This window comes from Sinocyclocheilus rhinocerous, unplaced genomic scaffold, assembly GCF_001515625.1.
Source record: "Sinocyclocheilus rhinocerous isolate Xijiao unplaced genomic scaffold, SAMN03320098_v1.1 scaffold289, whole genome shotgun sequence".
Lineage (NCBI taxonomy): Eukaryota > Metazoa > Chordata > Actinopteri > Cypriniformes > Cyprinidae > Sinocyclocheilus > Sinocyclocheilus rhinocerous.
This window is the reverse complement of record NW_015636845.1, coordinates 1,364,574-1,390,129: the sequence shown is the minus strand read 5'-3', so window position 1 is coordinate 1,390,129 and position 25,556 is coordinate 1,364,574. Positions and strand designations below refer to the sequence as shown.

General features: G+C 37.8%; 1 protein-coding gene and 1 pseudogene across 5 annotated transcripts in view; one reads left to right on the top strand and one right to left on the bottom strand.

Moving 5' to 3' along the window:
* The window catches only part of LOC107748151 (lysine-specific demethylase 6A-like), a 73,745-nt gene extending 54,382 nt beyond the window's left edge, over window positions 1–19,363 (top strand). For 3 of the 5 annotated variants that reach the window (XM_016562835.1, XM_016562834.1, XM_016562833.1), the window contains 15 exons: window positions 1,255–1,359; window positions 3,954–4,337; window positions 4,769–5,541; window positions 9,798–9,927; window positions 10,194–10,299; window positions 11,292–11,497; window positions 11,961–12,022; window positions 12,109–12,183; window positions 13,540–13,688; window positions 13,817–13,931; window positions 14,069–14,256; window positions 15,476–15,617; window positions 15,743–15,869; window positions 18,106–18,276; window positions 18,394–19,362. In XM_016562835.1, coding sequence (XP_016418321.1) covers window positions 1,255–1,359; window positions 3,954–4,337; window positions 4,769–5,541; window positions 9,798–9,927; window positions 10,194–10,299; window positions 11,292–11,497; window positions 11,961–12,022; window positions 12,109–12,183; window positions 13,540–13,688; window positions 13,817–13,931; window positions 14,069–14,256; window positions 15,476–15,617; window positions 15,743–15,869; window positions 18,106–18,276; window positions 18,394–18,423 — 2,763 coding nt within the window. In that variant the 3' untranslated portion in view covers window positions 18,424–19,362. Of the gene's footprint in view, window positions 1–1,254; window positions 1,360–3,953; window positions 4,338–4,768; window positions 5,542–9,797; window positions 9,928–10,193; window positions 10,300–11,291; window positions 11,498–11,960; window positions 12,023–12,108; window positions 12,184–13,539; window positions 13,689–13,816; window positions 13,932–14,068; window positions 14,257–15,475; window positions 15,618–15,742; window positions 15,870–18,105; window positions 18,277–18,393 lie in introns of all 5 variants that reach the window. The other 2 variants (XM_016562836.1, XM_016562837.1) reach the window with 2 other exon arrangements.
* Window positions 19,364–19,369: 6 nt separating this feature from the next.
* On the bottom strand, window positions 19,370–22,711 carry LOC107748152 (deleted in autism-related protein 1-like; annotated as a pseudogene).
* Window positions 22,712–25,556: the final 2,845 nt, after the last annotated feature.

Genomic DNA, 25,556 nt, shown 5'->3' with positions numbered 1-25,556 from the left:
AGGTTGCCCAGTACAGCTGTACTACACCATGTTACAGCACAGTAGCGCTATTGCAAACAGGAACAAGTATACTACATAGAAATTTCCTGTCGGTGCATCATTTGAGTGGACTTTGAGCATGAGCGGTAGGCTACTACACGAGCGGAACGCACATTCATAGAGCGGAATATTGAGTGGAGTGTCAAACCGTGCTGTGACGAGGAGAGTGAAACCTGCGCGCTGAACACTGCCAGGCGGGGCGGGTTTGGGGCGCGCCATATATTATTATTATATGTATATTTACATCTTGTGTTTTCGGCCGTTTTTCTGTTTCGGCCAAAAACCGAAAATGCCATTTTCGGCCGAAAATTCGGTGCATCCCTAATTTATGTACACTAACAGGCAACTTTTTCCTTTTGTTTTTGAATAAAGTGTCTCAATTTCACCAAGGCTGCATTTATTTGACCAAAAAAGTATGATATAAAACACTAATATTGTGAAATATTATTTTAATTAATAACATTTTCTATTTAAATAATTTTTAAAACATTTATTCCTGTAATGACAGCTGAATTTTCAGCACTCATTACGCCAGTTGTCAGTGTCTAATGATTTTCAGAAATAATTCTAATTATGATAATTATGATGCTCAAGAAGCGTCTGCTATTATTATCAATGATGAAAACTGTTTTTGCTGCCTAATGTTTTTTGAAACCGTGATGCACTGCCATTCTAAATTCAAATTTCTATTTTTTATTTTAATTCTTTAAACAGTGATGCATTCATCAAAAGTCACAGTACAGAAATTTGTTACTAAAGATTTCTATTTCAAATAAATGCTGTTCTTTTTGAACTTCAAAGATCAAAAATCATGTGACACTGAAGGCTGAAGTAATGGCTGCTAAAAATTCAGCTTTGTTACAACAGAAATAAATTATTTTTTAAAATACATGAAAACAGATAACCATTCTTTTAAATCGCAATAGTATTTCACAATATTACTGTTTTTACTGTATTTTTGATTGCATACATGCAGCCTTGGTGAAAAAAAAAATCTTAATTCTTAAGAACTTTTGACCAGTAGTGCATTTTTATCAAAATATTATACTAGAGCTGGTGCAAAGCAAATTATGTATGTATAAATACACACACACATATATATATATATATATATTTCAGAAAAGTATGCTATGTTTATATATATATATATATAAATCATAATTTTTTTTTTTTTTTTTTTTACTATTTAAAAAAATATTTTTATTTTTTTTGTAGCTTCTGGAACAGTTACGGACCAACAGGGCTAATCTGAAGCCAGTGCAGCTGCAGATGCTGGAACAGTTGGAAAAGCAGCTCAGTCTAATGCAACAGAATCCGCAGGTATGTGTCATTTATAGTTGAGCCTTTGATGCTGACATGGCATTAAAGAAATATATATACAATACTATACTGTTATGCATGGGCGACATTGGGGCCCCAATTGTTAGTCATGGAATCCCTGATGTCGGCCTTGCTACAATCGGAGCGCTTAGCCAAGCGCTAAATACCCTCACCGTGTTTTTGCAGCGTAACCAAAAGCAATGTAACCAATCACAGATATATCTGTTGATTTCTTGAACGCAATGGCCAATCAGAAACGTTTTGTCAGAATTCACTCACCACTGAAAGCGCTGCAGTTTTTAAGTGCAGTTTTGCATGCTCGTGAATCATCTCATGACTAATTGCAGACGCGATGTAAATAAGAGATTCATTATGCTGTTTAGAGAGCTTCATTGATTATAACAGAACTTTGTAAGATCGCAATGAACAAAGATGAGTGACGCTTTTTAGTGATAAAGGGAGTGCGCTTTCTAGGATAGCCTATAATCCATTCAGAATTTGAATGAAACTTTCAGGAATGACATCCGCAATATTTATGCGAAATTCACTCTCGGAATAGCAGTGATTTGCGTCCCGAGCGAGATCTAATTCACGGACCAAAAGCGTGTGTAAACTTTATTCAGATCAAGACAATATCAACCAGTAATTTAATTTCATTTCCAGTAACGGACGGTAGAAAGTTCAGCAATGAATGGTATGTGATTTATGACAGAATATAGTCCCACAACTGATCGTTTATTTTTTCCTCACGTGTCTCGCCTTTGGTAACAACGATTCAAAATGTAAATATTTCAAGTGACTCGGGAAAAAGACACGGAAAACTTAAGTGAACATCAGAAAAGCAGCGTGCACAATTCTGGTTAAAAATGAAAGGCCATCAACTGACAAACGGGAAGCATCGCCATTCAAGTCAGCAGGAAGAGCCCAAGCTAGTCCACAGTTTACTAAATGGTGGCAACCTCTTTAAGTTATTCTTGACTGTGTTGGATTGACTGCTTTGATACGTTGCAATACGGTAGGGCATTGTTTTGATGCTTACATCAGAAATTATTTTTTTTGCTTTTATTTAATTTATATATATGAATATATATATATGTATATGTATATATATGTATACATATGCCGATGCATCGGTTTAAAATGTGTGCATCGGCTACAAGTTGGCGTTTATATCGCGATGCATCTTTTCTAACATATTTGCATCGGTAAAAACCGATTCATTTATATATAATTACTAGTGGATGCGCTATACTTTTATTATTTAGAAAGTGACCAATATTTTATATGTAGATAGATTTCTTCTCTCTAAACTGTTTCTCAGGCTCGCTCTCTCATCACCGCTGCTGCTGCGTGAAAATGACGCATCACAACATCACGGAGACCCGAGGAAAAACTGGGATTAAAGTTCAAAACCTGACTTGAAATAACCTAACAAATCAATCGGGGCTAAAGCGGTTCCATAAATGACAAATTAAGTTTACACAATCTCATTAATTTGTGCACGCTTATAAGCAGACCTTAAAGGTTCCATGAAATGCTTAGAAACACGCAGCGTTACTCTGTGTTGGCGTCATTTTAACTGAAACAGGAAGACAGGACGGGACATATCAAGCAGCCCTGCCCCTTTTTAAAATAGCCAATAGCGTTCGTTTATTTCAAAGCTTGGGAGCTCCGTGCTATCGTGTCTCTGGACCGGAGCAGAGTGTGTGTGCGTTAACGTGGTTAGCGTTACACAGCGCGAAACCAGACTTCTTTTTTTTCTCAATGGAAAGCATATTAACACTGTTTGAATCGTTCCATGTCCCCTATATAGTGCACTACGTGCCATTCACTGTACAGAAAATTCTAATTCTGTGGACAAGTGACCGATTTCAGCCGCGGCTTCAGCGTCTATTTCATAGTGTAGGGGGCGGGCGCTTCGGATTCTAGAGAGCATTTGATTGGACAGAAAGTTTGATGAGAAGCTGAAGTACGATGTGACGTCCAAAAAATCGTTGAGCCGTTTTGGCGGAAGAGACGAACTGCAAGCTTTGAATCCTTATATCTTCTAAATGCGAATTTTGTCACTGTTTTAGAGCACATATATCTGTGCTGTTTAATGCATTTGAGACTGTGTTTTCCTCAGTGCATAACTGACATGTCACAAGTATATTTTTCATCTGTAAATGTTAGATAGTCATGCAAACATATCCATTTTGCTGTTAGGAGTGGGTGATGCACGCGAGCGCAACGAGCGCATCTGCACGCATGCGCGCTAAACATAGAGCGCAATCGAATAGGAGCACAATAATTCTGAGTAAAATGTACACTTTGCTAAAAAAAATGTTTTTGAACATTAACTGTGTCTATTGTAGAATTCCTGCTTTAGACCAGGTTAGTTTCCCAGCATAAGTTGCCACAGTGACTAAGCTTGATCTGGCCTATGTTAAATTTGCTTTATGGAACCAAATCATTTGGCAATGCGTCAGACTAACTGAAATAAGTGCTGTTATGTATAGCTGTGCATAGAAGACTGCAAACTTTTAGACAGGCTAGAGGTAGCCTAAATTAACTTAATGAGTTTTTGATACTGATGGTCTTGCTCTCCCCAACAGATGAGGCTGAATGCTATGGGTCAGATACAACCCAGTGTGTCCAACGGTCCTATAGCCAACCCCTCACTGCCTATGAACTCTAATTCCACATCCTCCTCTCACCATCCACACTTTGCTCTTTTCTGCACACCATCCGCCCACTCACGATGCGCTGCTCAGCCAATAGCCAACGGACCTGTCCCTGCAAGCCCCGCCCCATGCACGGCTGGAACCCTGGGTAACACAGATGCCGTCTCTGTGGTCAATAATCACCTCCCAGGATGGGGGAGCAACGGAAACGTGCCTTACTTGCGGCAAAACGCACTACCTCAAAACTGCACAACCCCCACCAGCAGCAGCATGGATGATGAACCGTGGAAAAGCCAACACATCAACTCCACTCAGGTGAGATTAAATGTCCTGGTCAATATGATACGATCGTAATTATCATGTAATGTATGATAAGATAAGAAAGTTCTATAGGGTCGATCTGTGTCAAATCAACCACATTTCAGAAACTTCTCCAGCTCAAAATTTTAAAAGATAAACATGGTGATGAAAGCCAAAATATTAAATGTCGTGGATAAATATTTACCGAGTAGTCCACTGTTTTGTAGAAAGGGTTCAAAATTACAATCTTTACCTGAGATTTGGAGCCAAATTACAGTGGGGTACAAAGGAGTTTAGAAAGATGCATTCAGCATGAAAAATGGATATTCATCTTGATTTTCTGCTTGTCTATTGTGTTTCTCTAGTTTTAAATTCTTAAGGTAGAATATAAGAATAACAATTTCACTGCTTAACCCTGCATTCCTTACACTTTATCTTTATTGCAGGGGCTTCAGAAGAGTCCAGGTTCATATTCAGCAGGTCCCAATGGCGAGCAGCCTTCCTCTTCCGCTGGGATGTCCCAGCCTACCCCGGCAGCCGGCACTGGCATTCCAAATCAGGTCGGACCTTCGGCCACAGCCAGCGGCACGTTAGCGCAGGAGGCCAGTCACAATCATCTCCCCTCCCCTAGCTCCCCTCACTCTGCTACCTCAGGTGGACAGCAAGGCATGGTGCACACCAAAGAGAGCAAGCCTTCAGGAAACGGGCATTCCGCAGGGACGCCTAACAGCACTGCCACTGCAGAAGGACTGCCTAATCACGTCCATCATGGCCAGACAAACGCTGCTGGGGCGAAACCCTGCTCACCAGGTGTACTTAGTTCAGACAATCCTCAGCTCTCTGCCTTGTTGATTGGAAAAGCCAATGATAGTAATAAAAGTAATGGTGGTGGGTTGACGGCTGCCGGCACAAAGGTTAACAACATTCTCCCAAGTCTGCACCAGGGGCTAAAGGCGCAGGAGAACTCGGTGGCCTCCTCCCCATGTTCTGCCATGTCCACGGCCACACCCTCACCCAAATCAGCAGACCATCACAGCACTCAGAACAGTGTTAACAGCCTTAACAGACCCACGCTCAATGGCAAAGGTCTGGAGGACTCTCAGAGCCCCTTGAAGGTGGCATCTCCGCTGGTTTGTCATAAACCCAAGCCTCACTCGTTCACCCCGTGGTCTTCTGTCTCCATCTACCCCAGCTCCAGTGATGTGCTCAAAGCATGCAGGTGAGTTACTCATTCCTGTATCCATTTGGGCCTAGTTGTGCAGAATTCCAAACAGATTTCTTGACTGGTTTTGTGCTGATTTTTTGGTTATGGTTATACCAAGCCACCTTAACAGGATTATACGCTTTTTTGTGTGTGTGCATATGAATTACATAGCTAGACCATATTATCACCTTTTCTGCTATAATACAAATCCATCCTAGTTGATTTGGTTTAAATCTGCTGTAAAATGGTTTAGGCTGATGATTTGATGTATTGTTTTGATTTGTGCTAGAAAGAGATTTACAATGGTGAGCTGTTAATTATTTGGAAGGTAGTTACATGTTGATATTGGAAGGTAAATACTTGTTGATTAGTTATATTTTTTTACAATATATTTTGTCATTGTATAAGCATTGATGGGGAAACGTCATGGGATGTCTACTAACTTTGTTAGGGGTGTTTCTGTAAAATATACAGCTGTGTGTGGTTCTCTTCAAGATGGTCTTTGATTGCTTTCAATACACTGCCAATATAGTAGTTATATATGTACACTACTGTTTAAAAGTTTGGGGTCAGTATGTTTTTTGGTTTGCAAAAATGTATACTTTTATTCAGTGAGGATGCACTAAATTGAGCAAAAGTAACAGTAAAGACATAATTTTTTGAACGTTCTTTTGAACTTGCTATTCAAAGAATCTTGGAGAAAAAAATGTATCAAGGTTTCCACAGAAATATTATGCAGCGCAACAGTTTTCAAAATTGATAATTATTAAAAATGTTTTGTGACACTAAATACATTAAAACAACAGTATTTAACAATATTAATGCTTTTATTGTATTTTTGATCAAATAAATGTAGCCTTGGTGAGCATAAGAGTAGAGGTCGACCGATGTGGGTTTTTCACTGGCTGATGCCAATATTTAGAAATCAGGGCAGCCGATATATGATGCCGATTTTTTTGCCCGATATGTTTGGCCGATTTTCTTTTTCTTTTTTTCCCATTCATCTCATAAAAGTGAGTTTGAGCAAATGATTATTGCAGGGTACAAGATAGTAATAGTAGTAGTAGCTAGGGATGGTTCACGATTTTCGAATATTCGATTAGTTGATTTAATTATAGAATATCGAATAGGTTGTGCGATTATTGTCTTAAAAAATGTCCCCATGTTTTCCGTGCTGATGCAGTGGTGACGCGTTCATGTGGCGCTGCCAATAACGCACCTAAAAGCTGTCAAAGACAACAGAAGAACACACTCTCTCACGCGCACACTGTAGACTTGCGTGGCATAAAAAAAGACTTGCGTAACATATAACGGTTACAGTAATTTGGGATGATGTCAAATAAGAGCTCTGTGTGGACCACAAACACCCCCGACTGGGTTAGAGGTGTGGCTAAATCCGTATTCAGAAAGGCGCGGAAAACAAATAACGCGTTCTACTGAGCCACTAAAGGGACATGGTTAGCCGCTTTCTAGCGGTAGCCTGTTACATTACATTACATAACATTTCACTTACCACATAAACAGAGTAAGGAGAGATGGCTGATAGGATGATGGCGAATGATTTGCAGATCATGAGCACCACTGACAACCATCTAATCTTGTAAAATGTGTGGTAAGTACTGCCGAGTGCTGCTCCGTACGGTGTGATCGCGAATCTCAGAAGTGAAAGTAAAAAAACAAGCTCGCGTTCATATGCGATTTCAATCCCCCGCATATTAATAACGGCTCCCTGAGGCTGGCAGTTTATATACAGTATAATTACCCAATGATATAATTGCACTGGAAGATATTGAAGTATATTTTTCCTCACATCTCGTATCTATTCCCTTTGGGGTTCCATTTTTTTACAATGGAAATGTCCTAACCTTATGAGCAGTTGATTTATGCTAATCGACAGACTGTTATGCTAATTAGTGCCGTCATTCGGTTATGTTTATTATAGTAATATATTTCAGCACGTTACAATCATTATATGGCTTGATTTAAGGTAGCCTATCTTCTGAATTAAACAGTTTATCATACAAATTGAAAGCTTGAATCCCGTCTTTCTCCCTCTCTCTGTGTTTGTGCTTGCACAGTGTTGCCAACTATTTTCAATGGAAAGTAGCTAAACCCTGCTAAATGTCGCTAAATGACTTCATGCATCATTAGCATATTGATGATGTCATCACGTCGTATTTGCATTCTGCATATTTGCATTCTGCGTAACTTCAAAGCTGTTAAGCTGTTTTTCCCCTAATCCGTGCTCACAAACTGTTTTTAATATAAGTATATATATATATATATATATGTATTAATATAAGCGCATGACAAGAATAAACGGTCAAAATAATTTTTCAAATTTAATACAAAGGAGAAGCTGGTAAGTGATTGGTCCGTGGCAACACAGCGTGCACATGCGCAGTTCATTCACTGTCAGCTGCTGTGCAGTCAGTGGAATGCGCTGCTTGCCTTTCAGTCACTCACTGAACAGAGCAGACGCTCAGAGGGGTGTGACTGCAGTGGGGAAGCAAGACCTCGTGCTCGCACAGGACAGTACTGGTGACATTTAGAGTCGCTAAGGTTTGTCCAAAAAGTCTCTAGATTTGTCGCTAGTCGCTTTTTGGGAAAAAAGTTGCTAAAGGGGTCTGAAAAGTCACTAAATCTAGCGACAAAGTCGCCAAGTTGGCAACACTGTGCGTGCATGCGGGGGAGAGGGGTGCGATTTTCGAATAATAGTTGAATAATACCCAGCGATTTTCTAATATTATTTTTGCTTGGAATGCCCATCCCTAGTAGTAGCCCAATTTAGAGTAATAATACATGGCTCAGAACTTAAGCACCTTCTCAAAACAGTTCTGAAGCATGCTTTTTGTTTATGTTTGCTGACAGACACCAGTGTTTCCCACAGACTGCAAATTAATTATCTGCCAGCAGGAGGTGCTTTGGGAGCTGGAGATATAGCGTTTTCCCCGGTAACGGCTGTAATCAAATAAGCGCTGCGCTCACAAATGCTACTCTATCAGGCATTACAAGAAAGACGAATGACATCGAAATGACATCGAAGCTTCTTCTTTTGACATCGAAGCTTTTCTGAAGAGTTCTTTTAACGAAATGTTATAACGTTATTTCGTCTCGTTATTATTATTATTTTACAGTATTTCTGTTTCCTGTGTCTCGCTTCAGGGGCTGCACTGAAGATAACTTTCCGGCATCAATTCTAGTAGGGTAAAACGTAATTCCGCTTTCAAAACGGTCTGTTTTGACCTGCCAATAGCTGAAGCTGTGTGTGAACAAGCCACGGCTGCAGAGTGTGAGCTGCTCTGTCTCACGCAGCCTCAGAGGGAGTTCCACAACAACGCTTAGCTGCCCGCAGGTGCGCCTGCCTATAAATCGGCCTAATTTGCAGCACAATCGACCGATGCCATTTAATTAAAAAATGCCAAAAATCAATCAATCGGTCGACCTCTACATAAGAGGCATTAAAAATGTAATGCCTTACAGACCCTAAACTTTTACACAGCAGTGTATGCACAGGTTTATTTGTTTGTTTATTTAATGTAGTGCTAATTTCATATGCACAGATTTGTTTGTTTATTGGAGTGCTAATTTCATATGCATTTGTTAACCCATCTAGTGTCGAGTAATAAGCAAAACTGATAAATCCATGCTTGCAAAAAAAAATTTTATGCTGCAGCATGTTGTAAAAAGCTATTCCATTAAAAATTGTAGCGAAAGTGCTTCACTACCCAACAACACAGAGACTAAGCTGAAGAAAATGTCAGGCAGAGTCAAACTTGTCAGTTTTCACAATCACCAAGGTTCCGCTTCCAAACAAAACCCAGCATGACTACACTCCAGCCTCACAGCTGTAATTATTTAGAGAAATTTTAGTTACTGAACTTTTGACCCTCTGCCGTGTTGTTTAATGTGGGACATTTCCTCAGTGCTTCCAGTCTTATTACACTGTTTGTTTTGACTGGAAGGGCTGTTGATAGGGAAGGACATTGCCAGTATGTCTCTCCGTCTCTAGTGATCTGGCTTATGGCTCCACCTGTGTCTAGAAAGCAACAGCACATGTACTGACCCTCAATGTCCCTGTCATGTTGACGAGAATACATCAGAGATTACAGTCTTCACCGTAGCATGCAATCAATTAAAATGAGATTTGGATAATATAAAAGATGTTGTTGTTATGTTATGGTATGTTATGTTATATGTTAAGTTTTGTTTTGTGTTATGTACAGCCATTTGGACGTGCTAATGAATATCTCATGAAAATTATTTTGCAGAAACCTGGGGAAGAATGGTGTGTCCAGTAACAGCATCTTGCTGGACAAGTGTCCCCCTCCACGGTTACCACCTGCACCCTTCCCTCTTCTGCCAAAGGACAAGCTCAATCCTCCCACCCCTAGTATTTATGTGAGTAAAACATCACCATCATCTGACACGGTGCAGCCTGGTTGCTCTTTATCTACTCTTTCTAGTATTACTGCCGTCATGCTATTTACAAGGCAAAATACAAGGCAAAAAGGTCCAGTTGCACCGATTAAAGGCATTTGTTGCCATGGAAAAGAAGTCAACTTTGTTTGACCTTAATTTATGCTTACACAATTACACCCTTTTTAAAAAATTCCAAGCTTTTATTTTCTTCAGTCAAATAAATCTACTTTTTAAATCCTTGGCAGTTGGAGAACAAGAGGGACGCTTTCTTTCCGCCGCTACACCAGTTCTGCACAAACGCAGCCAACCCCGTTACAGTGATCCGTGGCCTGGCTGGAGCACTCAAGCTAGGTGAGAGTGCATTTCTGGGCGCTTGTGCACATTTGAGTGCTTGCCAAAGCACTGTGTATGTGTGAGCGCTGATCTGTGGTCTGTATTATTTTAATTTACCCTTTTATGGGTTTTGTTATATATTAGCACCTTTGTTTAAATGATTATGTTGTAGTTTTGTGTCTGAGCATTCGGTCAGAAGACATTTAACTAGCAAAAAGTGAGTTTTGGCACACGTTTCAGGATGACTTGGGTGTAAATGACAACAGCACCATCTGCATGTTGAAAGTGTCATTACATGGGAGCATCCCCACCACAGAAAAAAACTGCAGCAGGGTTCATCTTAAATGGAGTTTTTATGTACCTGCTCTTCAAACCTCATAAATAACATGATGGAATATATACTTTTGCTTTCAGATGGGCTCTAATGGTCACCTTTCTACAGAAAGTATAAGTATTTTGGGGGAAATTGACATTAAATTTTAAATTTAGGTTCTGACTGATATTGTATGCTTGTTATTGTGTTGTCATGGACTATCAATGTTAGACATTATATATTTCATCATTACTGTGTGGCAAGTTGTTGTTTGGAAAATTTTTGCCATTTGGACAATTTGTATACTGCCTGTCATGTCAAATGGCAAAAAGGTGTTGTTTGTCCATATTTTTCTACATATGGCCTCAATGTATGCGTAAGGTTTTAAAATCTAAACCTCATATTCATGTTCGAGTTGTAGAAAAGGTGTGGCAGTTTGGTTGCATTCTTTAGTGTAATGATGGTTTATATGCAGGTGGCCTAAGTTCGATTCCAGCACTTTTTTCCCCTCCCGATGTCTCTAGTTGCTACTTTAAAAATGCTGAATTCTCTTCATACCTTAAACATGCCAAAAAGTAATCCCCTTCTGAAATTATTATTATTGTTTAATAATTAAATATTTAATTAATACATTTATTTCTGTTTTTACCCTTTGTTTTCATCAGTTGACATTTTGGTGTCTTTCTCTTCATGTCAGACCTAGGATTGTTCTCTACCAAGACTCTGGTGGATGCCAACCCAGAGCACCTGGTGGAGGTGAGGACTCAGTTATCTCAGCCCACTGATGAGAACTGGGATGTGACAGGAAGCAGGAAGATGTGGCGTTTTGAGAGCAGCCGGTCTCACACCACCATCGCCAGATACGCTCAGTACCAGGCCTTGTCTTTCCAGGAATCGTTGCGGGTGAGTCGTCAGAATTCCCACATTAAGAAAAAAACATGCAATCCCAAGATGTCTGGAGATTAGCTTAATATTTTATTAATGGATTCAGTTTAATGTGGAAATTTTGTTTGGAACAAACATTTTTTCAACTCTCTACTTAAAAATAATTGCCACAATTTTCCACTCTTGATTGTCCATTGGCTCTGGACTGGTGCCAGTATGTCAACAATCTACATTTCCTCCTCATGCCAAGAGTTTGGGTGTGTATGGTTTTGTGTGACCATCATGCCATTTGGGAGTTTTTTTTTTTTTTTTTCACTGAGATTTTTGACAATGGTGCATTAGCACTTTCTGAAGCAATCCAAAAACCTGAAGCATTTGCTCTCAGCCAGCTGTGTTGGAGATATAGGCAGACATTGAATGATTGTCTGATTGGTGCTTGGATTCTAATGGTTGCTTTTTTACATTTTTTTTAATCTAACAGGAGGAAAATGAAAAGAAAGGGCAGAAAGACCACTCAGACACAGAATCTGCTCCATCAGAAAAGTAAGTCCATGTTCAATTAAAGTCTAAATGTTTGAAACGCTTTTGACAGAACCATAGTCTGTAACTGGAGCCTGCGTTTGTTTCAGTGTGGTCCGCAGAAGAAGAGGTCCCTTTAAGCACATCAAGTTTGGGACCAACATTGACTTGTCAGATGAGAAAAAGTAAGTGCTCACTGGCTTTGTTCCCCTTCTAAGCATTCAAGCGCAAACCATCTAATACGCAATACAAAGTTGCAGATCTGCTCGCGCATTAAAGGATTAGTTCACTCCAGAATTCAAATTTCCTGATACTTTACTCACCCCCATGTCATCCAAGATGTTAATGTCTTTCGTTCTTCAGTCAAAAAGAAATTAAGGTTTTTGAGGAAAATATTCCGGGGGGTGGTAAAATCAAAGAATCAGGAAATCAGAAAATTTTAATTCTGGAGTGAACTAATCCTTTAAAGTCCCAAAGTCATTGTGAAGCTGCAACTTTTTTTTATGAAAATGCATTTGCAGGCACAACATTTGGTTGTAAAATTGAAGATATATATTAGATATATTATTATTACAGTTTAACCCTCATGTTGTGTTCCTGTCGTTTTGACCCACGTTAGATTTTCATTTTCCTAAAAATGCTAGTTATTGTTAACACATTGGACTAAACTTACTGACTCTGAGGTGAATAAGCTTAGATCAATAAGGCCCATGACCAATCCTAATTGAAAGAAAACAAGAGATTTACAAGCATTTTTTTTTAAAAGGCCTGTCATTTTTGACCAGTGACCCTAAATTGGGTAAAGGATTTTCAGCACAAAAGTTAAAATAGGCTTTTTCTATTTTTAGACTTTTTAAAATTGAACATTATAGCTGTGGTAGTAGACTGGAGTGTTGAATAGAGCTTCCTAATGTGCTAATTTTGTCATTTAGAAAGGTTCTTATTACTTTTCTTGGTAAATATGAGAAATATTTCTTAGTAGAAAATGATTGCAGCTTCAAGAAGTGTGGAACAGCTACAGTGCTGTTTTCGGTTTCTGTAGTATTGATTACACATTTATTTATTGTAAATTGTTTTTTGTCATTTATTTATAATAGAATTAGTTACAATAATTTGTAACAAATGTCTTTACAGTAATTCTTGATCAATTTGATGAATTCTAGGATAATAGTCTCCTTGCAGAATCTGAAATAACTGTAATATTTTAAACACTTGTTTCTTTAATGGTCAAATGTCCTTTATAAAAACAGTAAGCCACTTGAGTTCATGAAATGTTTTTTACCATGGTGAAAAGGCACTCAGCTTCATGTTGTGCTTAATAACCTTTAACAGTAATAAAATCACTTTAATGCATGCCTCATGTGGTTTAGTGCTTCATCAAGATGCTCTAGAGAGTTTAATTGAAGTCTGAAGGAGGATTGCGAGTGTTAAATGGGCCTTTTCAGATGTCTTGCAGTGTTTAGACAGACTCCTAGAGTTATGATGGAACAGGAGACATGTTAGGTCGCTGCATCTGACCTCTTCTCCCTGTGGTCTTGCAGGTGGAAGCTGCAGCTGGCTGAGTTGAGTAAGCTACCTGCCTTCGTGCGGGTGGTGTCTGCAGGGAATCTGCTCAGTCATGTGGGCCACACCATTCTCGGCATGAACACAGTCCAGCTCTATATGAAGGTCCCAGGCAGCAGGACGCCAGGTCAGCTCATTGGCACGCAAGCACATGCACATCTCGCTGTGCTTTACCGAGACATTTCTCAAATACAGACATTACAGAATTACGTGAAAGTCGGGATGTTAATCAAAAATATTTCTTTTTCCATTCAGGTCATCAAGAAAATAACAACTTCTGCTCTGTGAACATTAACATCGGCCCTGGAGATTGTGAATGGTTTGCTGTTCCTGAGCCGTACTGGGGTGTCATAAATGACTTCTGTGAAAAGTAAGCACAATCAAAAATGCTTTAATTATGCTAAAACACCGTATTTTTTATGTTTTACCATAAGTTTAATGTAAAATATGAATTTAAGCTTGTTTGTAAGTCTATGTCTTACTGACTGACATATTCTCTTAATGCAGGAATAATATAAATTACCTAATGGGCTCATGGTGGCCAAATCTAGAGGACTTGTATGAGGCCAGTGTTCCAGTGTATCGCTTTATCCAGCGACCAGGTGATCTGGTCTGGCTCAATACAGGCACTGTGCATTGGGTTCAGGCTATTGGCTGGTGCAACAACATTGCCTGGAATGTAGGACCACTCACTGGTAAATGTTGAGTTGCTTATTACTGATATTGGACCACCAGGGGCCAAAACGGGCATATGATAGAAAATATGTGCACACCGTACGGACACTCTAGACCAGTGTTCTTCAACTAAAACGGCTTGAGGTGCCAGTAATGAACTCTCTTCACCAGCCGAGGTCCGGACAATTGTATATAAAAACAGTTTATGGTTTTTGCCAGACCAGGGTATCTGCAGGATATTTAAGCTTAAATTCAAGACTTTTAAAGACCTTTTCAAGACCTGAACACACAAAAAAATTTTTTATTAAAATGACTGTAAAAAGCATGATTTACAGTTCAGATGCAGGTTTTCACAAAAACAAAAGGTTTTATAAAATGATGAACTTCACATTTCAGCCTTTAAGAGTCAAAGGTATCAATTCTTATAATTTAAACAATTATTATCAATCAAGTATTATTAATTAAATAACATATAAATATATTTTACAGTCTTAATTGTTTACATTTTTATAATACATTATCTTGTCGATCCACCAGTTCACATTTACAACTCTGTTTTTGCTGCTTAAAAACATAGGTTGATTTTCACATTGGTCTTTGACAACAGCAGACGGGCTGATTGAAAATGGAAAGTCATTCTCTTCCAGCAGGTGGCGCTTTCGGAACGGCAGTACACAAAGCAGCGCAGCAGCTGACTTTGAAAGTGCAACGCTCATATTTATTCAATGAATAGCCTTTTGAAGTCTAATCACAATTCTTGTCTTTCTGTCCCCCTCCTGAAATCATAATTAAGACTTTCTTGTACCATTTAAGACTTTTTAAGGACCCGTCAACTTTCCTAAATTTTGAAAATGCAATTTATTTATTTCATTATGTCAAAAGCCTTCACGGTCCGCATGGACGCATCTCGCAGTCTGGATTCGGACCAGAGTCCGCAAGTTAATTATTTAATTTTTTTAGATCATTTTATCAAAGAAGGATACATATATTTAATTTTAAAAGGCCATGAATAAAACAACAACAAAATGCTGTCTTGGTAGGCAGCTCACTTGGTTTTAAACGGTTATGCATATCAATTTTGAAGAAGGTGATATTTTACGGCCTTATAAAGTAAAATATAATAATAAAAGTGAAACATAATATCAGTATATTTGATATAGCCTTAAACCTTAAGTTAAAGTGTAGTTAATCTATTTGTTAACTGTTCAAAGCGTTTAATTCTTATTTGTTCTTCCTCAGCGCATCAGTACAAGTTAGCTGTGGAACGCTTTGAGTGGAACAAACTCCAGTGTGTCAAATCCATCGTTCCCATGATTCACCTCTCTTGGAACATGGCCAGGAACATCAAAGTGTCAGACCACAAACTCTTTGAGATGATCAAGTGAGTCTACTGCACCACATTTATGAATGTGATTCTTTGAGAGGTCAAAATTATGAAGTTTAGCGTGACTGAAATTTCAAGCAGATTAATGGAAGTGTTAAATACGGTCTGTTCCTTCTCCTCAGGTATTGTTTGTTGAGGACACTAAAGCAGTGTCAGACGTTGAGGGAGGCGCTTATAGCTGCTGGAAAAGAGCTAGTTTGGCATGGAAGGACCAAGGACGAACCTGCTCACTACTGCAGCATCTGTGAGGTGTGTATTCTTCACCAAAGGTTCTTTATATTTGAATTACTTGCAAGTTGTAAATAATAGACAATAGTTTTACACTCAAGAAAGAAATGTTTTGAAAATAATTGAAATTAATAAATGTTTTGACATTTGTTGGAAATTACATAATCGTCACATGAGGTGAAGACTTATGTCATATCAGTGGTCTAGAAAGCTCTTTTTACATTTCTCATAATGGATATATCAGGAAATGTTTAAAATGGACTTTGTTAACCCTGAAAAATGTATTCAAAATAGTGCTGTCAAATGATTAATCGCGATTAATCGCATCCAAAATAAAAGTTTTTGTTTACATAATATATATATGTATGTGTACTCTGTATATTTATTATGTATGTATAAATACGCACACATACAGTATATATATTTAAAATATTTACATGTATATACATTTATATATTTGAAGAGTTTGGTTCCAAAAAGCGATAAACGCCATTTTAAAAAAAATTGGAGTTTCCGCCAAAATCACTATTGTATCTGGTTGGTATTGAAAAGTCCATTTTTAATTTTACGCAAAATGCGATGTCCGCCGAGTTATTCTGTCATGTTTTTCTCCCCTTTTTTCCAAACCGCGACAAACGCCAGTCTCCCTTTTCTGCAGAATGCGATATATCCGCTCAACCAATCACAGCACACCATTCCACGCACTCTAGACAGTAATGGCGGCGCTTTGAATACACCCGGCATCCTAGATTTCCTCATCTATTTTGTACTTTGTGATCAACAAACAAACAAAAAAATTAGGGCTGCACGATAAATCGCATGTGACTGTCATGCGCATCTCGTCGGTAAAGCCGGTTCTGTGAATAGTAAATCTCCATCACATGCTTTCAGATGGAGCGGCATTTAATACACAGAGCCGTAGATCACTGCTATATCGCGTTCATAATCGCAGATGGAGTCGCATTCGCTGTTTTTATTTATGCCATTAATGTTTTTTTTAATACAGCGTATAGCACTATACGAATGACGAAGTCAACTAAATGAATGTAACATGGCAAAGATGAATGCACTTTTGGAAGTTGAATGTAAGGGAAATGTCATTTTGGAATTTCTGTGGTCTAATTGTTCATGATGAAATTTTCTTTTATTGTTGTAATTAATTTATAGCATTAACAAGATGACCCGTTGAATTCATTTTGGGTTTTATAATAAATCTTTGAAAATCTAAATCTGGATTTGAATTTTTAATGTTATTATAACCTAAAGATGTTATGTGAAAGTTTGAAACAGAAAATAGTGGTTTTCATATTGCCACTTTCTTGGTAAAGAAAACACATTTTTACTCAAATTAATCTAAATGGATTTATAGCGTTTTGGAACCAAACTCTTCATTTATATTGTTATAAATATATATACATAACATATTTTTCTTAAATGTATACATGCATGTGTTTGTATTTATACATAATAAATATTCACAGTATACACACATTATGTAAACAAAAACTTTTATTTTGGATGTGATTAATCGTTTGACAGCACTAATTAAAAATAATTTAATTCTTTAAATGCCTCGAAAAAATCATGGAAATGTCAACAAGTATTTAAGTATATTATTTAAAATATTTCTAGTTATGCTCAGCTTTCAGATATTTCTTTGGCTTTAAATTTTTACTTTGCAAATGTGATCTCTATTTAAATTGATTTTTTAACATTGTTATCATTTAATCACAAACAATTGGAAGCATCATAAAAAAAAGTGGTTGGAGAAGACCTCTGTGTTTGTTCTACGTGACCATCATGTTGAGATCACATTGACCATGGATGAAATATGCCTGTGATGTTGAATGTTGAAATATATAAATTTTTCGATTCTAGAGTTTATTTTTTCTAGTAATTTCTTACAAGACTTTATTTTTAGATCCTAGCAATTTTATACAAGGCTTTGTGAAGTCAACATTCCAAGTTTTTATTGACACTTTGTTTACCATTAGGTAATTAATATTATAAATAAAATATTTTTACACTTTCACCAGTTTTGTTGTTTGTTTGTGTTTGCCTTAAAACCCGGTTTTGCCAAAAACATAAAAATTACATTTAAGGGTTTTTATTCGTTTTTATTTCAGTTCATTTTAATTATATTATATTAATGAGATTATTTAATTATATTATTCCATTTTCATTTGATTGGGTCTTTTCTATTCATGCACATTTAAAAAAAAAAAAAAAATTTTATTTATTTTTTTTGTTATCGCAGGTGGAGGTCTTTGATCTGCTGTTTGTCACCAGTGAGAGTAACTCACGTAAAACATACGTGGTGCACTGCCAGGGCTGTGCTCGGAGATGCAGCCCTAAAATTGAGAACTTTGTGGTTTTAGAGCAGTACAGAATTGAGGACCTCACGCACATGTGTGACCAGTTCACATTAGTAAGTCTCAAAGCCCTTACGCTGACCTTCTCTAGATCTCGTTTACATATTCGTATGATTAATGGTCTCAGGTAGCAAGAAATGGGCATGCTTAATATCCTCTGGCTGTTTCCACAGGCCCCACCCCTGCCCTCGTCCTCAACTTGACGTTAACATTAACGGTTCTTCGGATAACACCCTGGAACGCAATGCATCGCATCTCTTTCTGATATTCAGGAGACCTGACCCAGTTCCACACCACTGGTTTCTGTAGCAAACCCCACAAGGCTGCTGGTTCTAAGCTGTTTGTCTATGCAACCTTGCCAAGCATGGAGTTTCGGCCCACTGGAGTGAAGTGGGATCGTCTCCATCTTCAGGACTGTTTCAGCTTGTTCAGCACCACTTCTCTTTGAAACACAAACTACAAATAGACTAATTGCTGAGGGAAAATGGTTTTGTGTATATACCACAAATGGCAAAATCACTCAAAACTACTGACTCTTCCTTTTTATTTTACTGTTGCTTTAATACTCTTTTTTTTTGTTTTTGTTTCTTTTGTCTTCTTCTATGCTTCATGTACAAGCTAATACATGATTTTCTTTCAATGTTATTTCCTATAAGTACTACCGTAGCTGGGCTTTTTTGTTCAAAATTTTCTTTAGGTAACAAAAAAGAGAAATTTGTAATGTGAATTTTTTTATTTTTAAAAATATTGTCTTTTTCTTAAGGAAAAAGTTAAGTTGGGGGGGTAGCCAAGTCACAAAGAAAAATGGGTTGCACATAGACTAAGGAAAAAACTTTAATTTGTGTTTTTTTTTGTGTGTTATAGTTCTAATCTTGTAAATTTACACTATTTATAAATATTTATTGCTTGAAAATATTTGTTGATAGAATGCTGGTATTTTTTTTTTCAGAGTTCCTGCCATTAAATTTTATGGAGTAATGTCATTTTAAACATTTCTCTTTTTACATTTTCTATACATGAATAAAACTGCTTAGCAAGCATTGTACAGAAACATGAAGATTGATATGGTTTATGGGTTACTAATCAGAGTTGTCTTTGTAATTAAAATATTCTTCTTTTGTGATGAAATTCCTTGTCTCGTCGTCTGTGACTATTTTTGCAATTTGAATAGACTGACACTGACGACTTCTTTGGGAAGATGACCTGACTGCACATCATTAGGCACGAGCAGATTGTTAATGACATGTTTGCAAAGTAAAATAAAACTCTGTGTGGCTCGAACAGTCTCACACGGAGGAGGTCTCTCGCAAGATCCACTGAGACAGGAGAAGACATCGAGGTGTTCTGGTAGCAAGTCTTCATCAGGAGGATATCCTGCAGGAAGGTGTGTAATGAATTAGGTATAACACATAGCACCAGTGTCCAGTAAAGCTAAACCATAATTGCAAAAATAAAAAATGTATCACTTTGTTGAAAACAGTTGACATTCGTTGATGAATAGAAGACTTGAATTACACTTGAAACATGGATAAAGCAAGTTTGTCAGTGTACATGGTAAAAGCAATATTTTACCATTAAAAACTTTACAGGTTGCTGCATATGTGACTAAGCCAAAACTGACCTTCCTGCGAGTCAATAACCCCTATGGTACTGGCATCCACAATGAAGACCCTGCTATCATCCAAGGTACCAAACGTGTCCTCTGAGACTTTGGTGTAGAAGAGGCTGAACTGGAGGCTGTTAGCGCTCAGGCTCTGGGTGATGTGAAGAAGCTGGTAGGCAATGTCTGCGCGGCGCTCCAGCGGAGAGGAAAACAGGCTCCTGAGGGGTTTGCTCCCTGCCCAGACCATCATTCTTCCGCTGGAGCCATGATAGCGGAGGAAAGGCCAGCCCTCCGTGCCTGGAAACATCTGTAGACAGAAAAGTCCAAAGTAGGGCTGAAAACAGGAAGCAGGCAATGCCAGCGTGTACATTTTCGTGTTCTTTATATATAGAGCTAGTATTGATGTGAAAGTTGTTTCCTCCACGGGGTGTTAACAAAAAATAATTGCGACTTTTTTTCGAGTTTATGTCTCGCAGTTCCCTAACTTTTTCAAGAATCGCAGTTTTGCAATTCTAACTTTATATCTGAGTTTTTATCTGTCAATAAGAATCAATTAATAAATTGAAATAATGTTTGCAGTTATGGTACGCTTTTATTCAAAGTGATCTACATTGCATTTTTATTTTGATCAGTGATGGCAAGGTTTAAAAGCTCTGCCCCAGCGGTCTAAAAGCGCTGGTCAATGTCAAAATGACTGAGATGGTCAATCAAATTAGAGTAGGCGGGGTTTACGGCTGGCGCGAAGTGAACCGTCCGCCAGTTTAACAGAACAGAAAGCGAGGTAAGATTGTAGGGAAACATTTAATATTTGACAACTGTTTTACAATAGAAATGTGAAACTACTTGAATTTTTTCTCACACATGGCCGTTCTAAATTGAAAATGTAAATAGTTTGCTTAGCTATCATTTCCGTGATTCGTGTAATTCCTAAATGTTGACGAGGCAAGAAACGTATAAATAATAAGAGTTAATGTGTGCATATTTTACAATATTATTTGCAAACAGTTCAAAATGATTACTTCCTAACTAGAATTACACCTAGGATTTCCTTTATCATTCGTGTTGTTTTCACTTTATAAATCAAATTGTGCCCCCAATGTTCAAGACATGGTTATGGCTGAGTTCATGCATTGGGAATGCCCTGGGAATCAAACCTATGACCTTGACGTTGCTAGCTATGCTCAATTACAGCACAATGTGCAATATTCACTTATATTAGAAGGCTAGAAGGGAGACATACAGCTGCAGCTACTGGCCACGCGCACATCAATATAGCATAATTTCTGTCACACTGTACAACAGTAATTACTGTTTTTGCATTATTGTAAGGGGTAGGTGTAGATGTTAAAAGACAATCTAATAGGTAGACAGTTTAATTTATTGTTAGTTTCCGGCCGTAGCTGTATCCCTTCTAGCCACAACCACTTATTGTTATACCTGCAGTATGAGAGGTTGTTGATTGACAGCCAGGGTATAAAGAAGTCTGAGTTTGTCCTTTTCACTGAAGTGCTTCATCTGCACACTTCCCACATCAGTCACTTCAAAGTAACGTCGCACGATGCGGTCCAGCAGCCTCTGAGATGGACAGAGCAGCATCAGGGTGACCAGACCCTAGAAAAGGAGTTTTGATTGAAGTTTTCAAATGTGATGTATAGTGTTTCTTCAACTGTGGGTTTGTTCATTTTGAACTTTATTTAAAGCAAAATGGTTTGTTGTGGGGGGAAATTACAGCTGTAATTTAGAAATGGAACATAAACATAAAAGTGCCCAAAGTTGAAGAAACACCCATAAAACAGAAGCTGTTTAAAGTTTGGCTACAAAGGAAGAACTACACTTTTTACCTTCATCTTCACCAAAGCTTTGCTTTAAGAACCATTGATAATCGAGAAATAATTTGCCACATTGTAAGTGCTAAATTGGCACCTTCTAGTTTTCCAATTAATAACCCTTTGAAATTTAATTGTTCAGACCTTAAATCCTGAGCCACTGCTGACCTCAAATAGACATCAGAATACAGAGACCGAATGCAGACCTTCACCATGCTGGGAAGCAGTAGGTTGGAGCGGACCCAACTCTGGAAGCATGAAGTGGCCCTGAGGACAGCTTCAATGCTGCAGGATTTCCCTTTGCCTGCTGAGGTGCAAATGCTATTGTCTGATATCTGGTGCAGGTGAGGAGACCTCACGTAGGACAGCACCACAGGTCTCCAGCCCGCTGTGCTGTCTGTATAGTTTCCCTCATATGAGCGCACATCTGCTGAGGAGAGATTAGACTGAGCAGTCAGCCATCTTTCAAACCTGCGGTGAAATAATCAGTGTCCACGTTAGCTTCCTGTTTTTGCTTTCATTGCTCATGCTCACTCAGATCAATGATTAGATATTGTGAGCTGCACATTTTGAAAACAATTTTGATATAGAAAAAGGCAGCTTTCTATTGATGTTTTATTTTCCGATGGCATGCGGTGCTCTTATTTGAATAGATTTATATGTACGAGCAGAAAATTATGTAACCCTGAATATAGTACCTGAATGTAGTATATTAGGTCAGTGAAGAAATGCATATGGAAAAAACAGAACATCTTTACTTCAATATTTGGACATTTTTGGATACCTTGTTCCAGAGATCCTAGTATAAATCTCTTTAAAACCTCTCCATAAGGACAAAGAGAAAATATTTTTCTGTATTAATAGTAAATATCCTATAGTTTACCTTATTTAATCCTTGAAAAACTTGCAAATGGATGTTCCAATGCAGGCGTTGCATTTATCCAAACCCAAGAAGACTCTTCTGAAGTCAAGGAGTTTCTCTTGGGGTGCTGGTGAGGGGTCTGGAGTACCAAATGCCAATATGAGGTATAATGTCCAGACCTCTGACCGTATCCCAGCCATCACTGTATCCTAATCACAGCACCATAGTGGCAGCCCAACACCCTCCACACTTAACATGAGCACATTAAACAATGAAGTGGCACGTCTTGAGTGTTAGCTTTAGTAGATCTGTTATATTCCCTGCACTTAGACAGGAAACACATGGTGAACAAAGATAACCCTTGTCGTCATGGTGATACTTCCTCCTGCATACAGCCTAATTTCAAAGCTGCACACGCAAAGGCTGGAAACCCTGTTTTACCCATTGAGTTTTTCTGAAATTGTGATTTTTAAGGCCTTTTGTGTATATGTAAATTGTTGATTCCACATGCACAACTTGAATAATGCAATATTACATTTTAAAGATAGAATTTTTAAGTTCGTATAAATTGATTTGAGAACAATAAAATAAAATAATGTAAAAAAAAAAAATTGCAAAAAAAAAAGCATTATAATGTTTAATATTTAAAACTGAAGCATAACTGTTAACAATGATGAATGACACATCGAAGAAATTATAAATAAATACATTAAAATATATATAGTTTATATAATTTAAAATGTTATTATATCATTGTTTAATGTAAAAAAAAACATGATATTTAATGTACTAACGTACTCTGCATCATTCTTATTTTGATCCAAACAATTAAATTGCAATATCATTGTGATGAATAAGCATCCATATTGTTCCATATTCATCATGGCTATTGTTCAGAATAATGTACTACTATTTTATGCTTACTATGTCTGCACACTGTCCGCAGTATGACAGACAGTGTTTTTGTAAACAAATGTTTCAAACAGGCTTCCAACCCTAAAATCATGTCCAATGATCTAGATCATTAGACATGATCTTACCAAGCAAATATTTAATGTCTAAAGTGTAGAAAAGCAATCATAATTTGAATAATAAAAAGTAATGCTTGCTGAATTAAATATGTAACATAATAAGATTATGTGACATATCATAGGTATGTAATAATAGGCATATCATTTTAATAAATAGTCGGCTGTGCAGTAAGCAGTATGGCAGAAAGTATTTGCCTCTGAAAATATCCCAAGTGTTCGTATTGTGTCGTTGCTGTCTAATACTGCACTTTTTTCTTAGACAAGCTGTGCAATACACAAAACGGGCAATAGATGTCAGTCGTGAGATTTGTAAGACTCCGATTGAAACTGAAAAGGCGTCGGCGTCAACGCCTCTCGTTTACTTGAATGGAGTGACGTCAAGCGTTGCCGAAATGAATTTTGGATCCGTTGCTCGCGGCAGAAGTTGAAAACTTTTCATCTTTTCAAGCGCCAACGCAGGCGTCAGCCAATCAGATCGCCTTATGCAAATACCCTGGAGCAGACCCAAGCCAATCGCGTTCATACAACACCAGAAAACGAATGTGATTAGCTGTTGTTACGATGACGGTCGCGTCAGCACCAAGCTTCAGAAACGCCCTCCGTCAAGCGTCGACGCCGACGACCCGTGTAATCCTGTGATTCATAGTGCATGTTAAACATGCTTGTGTTTTTACTCGCGCTGATTCACATGGAGAACACAGGAGATTATTTAAGATAAAAGGAAAATATAAATATGTGGGAGTGAATTCTGGAGGTTTTCTTTGGTCTAGTCATCCGACCACAGGAAAACATCGTTAAATTATTGTAGGAAGTGGAGTAAATTTAACACAGTCTCCTATTCGAGGCTGTGTGTCAACGATGAATCATTTTCTGAAAAACATGAATGGCGGTGAATATTGTTTAACTTTGCCCCATCAAAATAAACAATGTCTTAGACATACGTTGTTAAATATTTAAGCTGTTGAATATATGACTATATACTTTTAGGTTTTTCCTTCTCCATTTTCGGGATTTGTTTGTATTGGATGCTATTCAGTCATTTAACTGACATTTTTACCCAAACTGATTTACAGTTCAATTAATAGGCTACAGCAACCTCCTGTTAGTTCATGATGTCGATCCTTGTGGTGTTGAATTTACCACCTTTCTGTACCAGCCCAGATCAGTTACCACTAAGCGTTATTGTAAGGCATGGTTTAACAAATAATATAAAATAAAATAAATAGAATGGAATGAATAAACACAATGTCTGTTTGTGCCTAGAAGTGAAGTAAAGCAGTGACCTGCACTGCACTGAGAGTGAACGGTTCGTGACTCTATATATTGGGGACATAAATAGTCCACTGCTCGTTTGACTCACCGTGTATTAATCATCAGTGTTTCAGTCGAGTCCCGGGACGAGCGGAAACGGACTAAACCAAATCTCACTAAATTAAACGGTTGCACCTGCAAGCTTTCCTATGACAAATAAAGACCTAATGGTTGCATAAAACTGTGCCACTTTTATTGTAGACAATCTAATATTCATTAAAGACAATCAGTTCTTAATTATGATTTATTAGGTTATAGACTATTTAATCTACTTTTGCAAACCATTGTAGCAGTTCTCTTCATAATTATGTAGCCTACTCACTACGGTTATTGTTAATAATAGAGACTATGTGGCTGCAGTATTATCAGCACTAATAGCCTACTAGATGCCGTATTAATTATTATTCACTATTGCAAATGTATGCTTGATAAATCTATGCCAAGGTAAATTTTACTGTGTTTTTACTGTGTAGATATGCATCTTTAATGACCTACATCCCTGACTATGGAAATGGACTTGTCCGTTATTATGGCCCTAAGAACAAAATTCCCCCAAATACCAGTTGCGTTAGTGTTCATACTGATGATCTTACTCATGTGTGGCATCAGATTATATTTCCGCTATTATGTCAAAGTGCACATATTATCATAAAACAAAACGGATTGTAATGTAAATATTTGCCGCTAGCTATGGATACGGGTT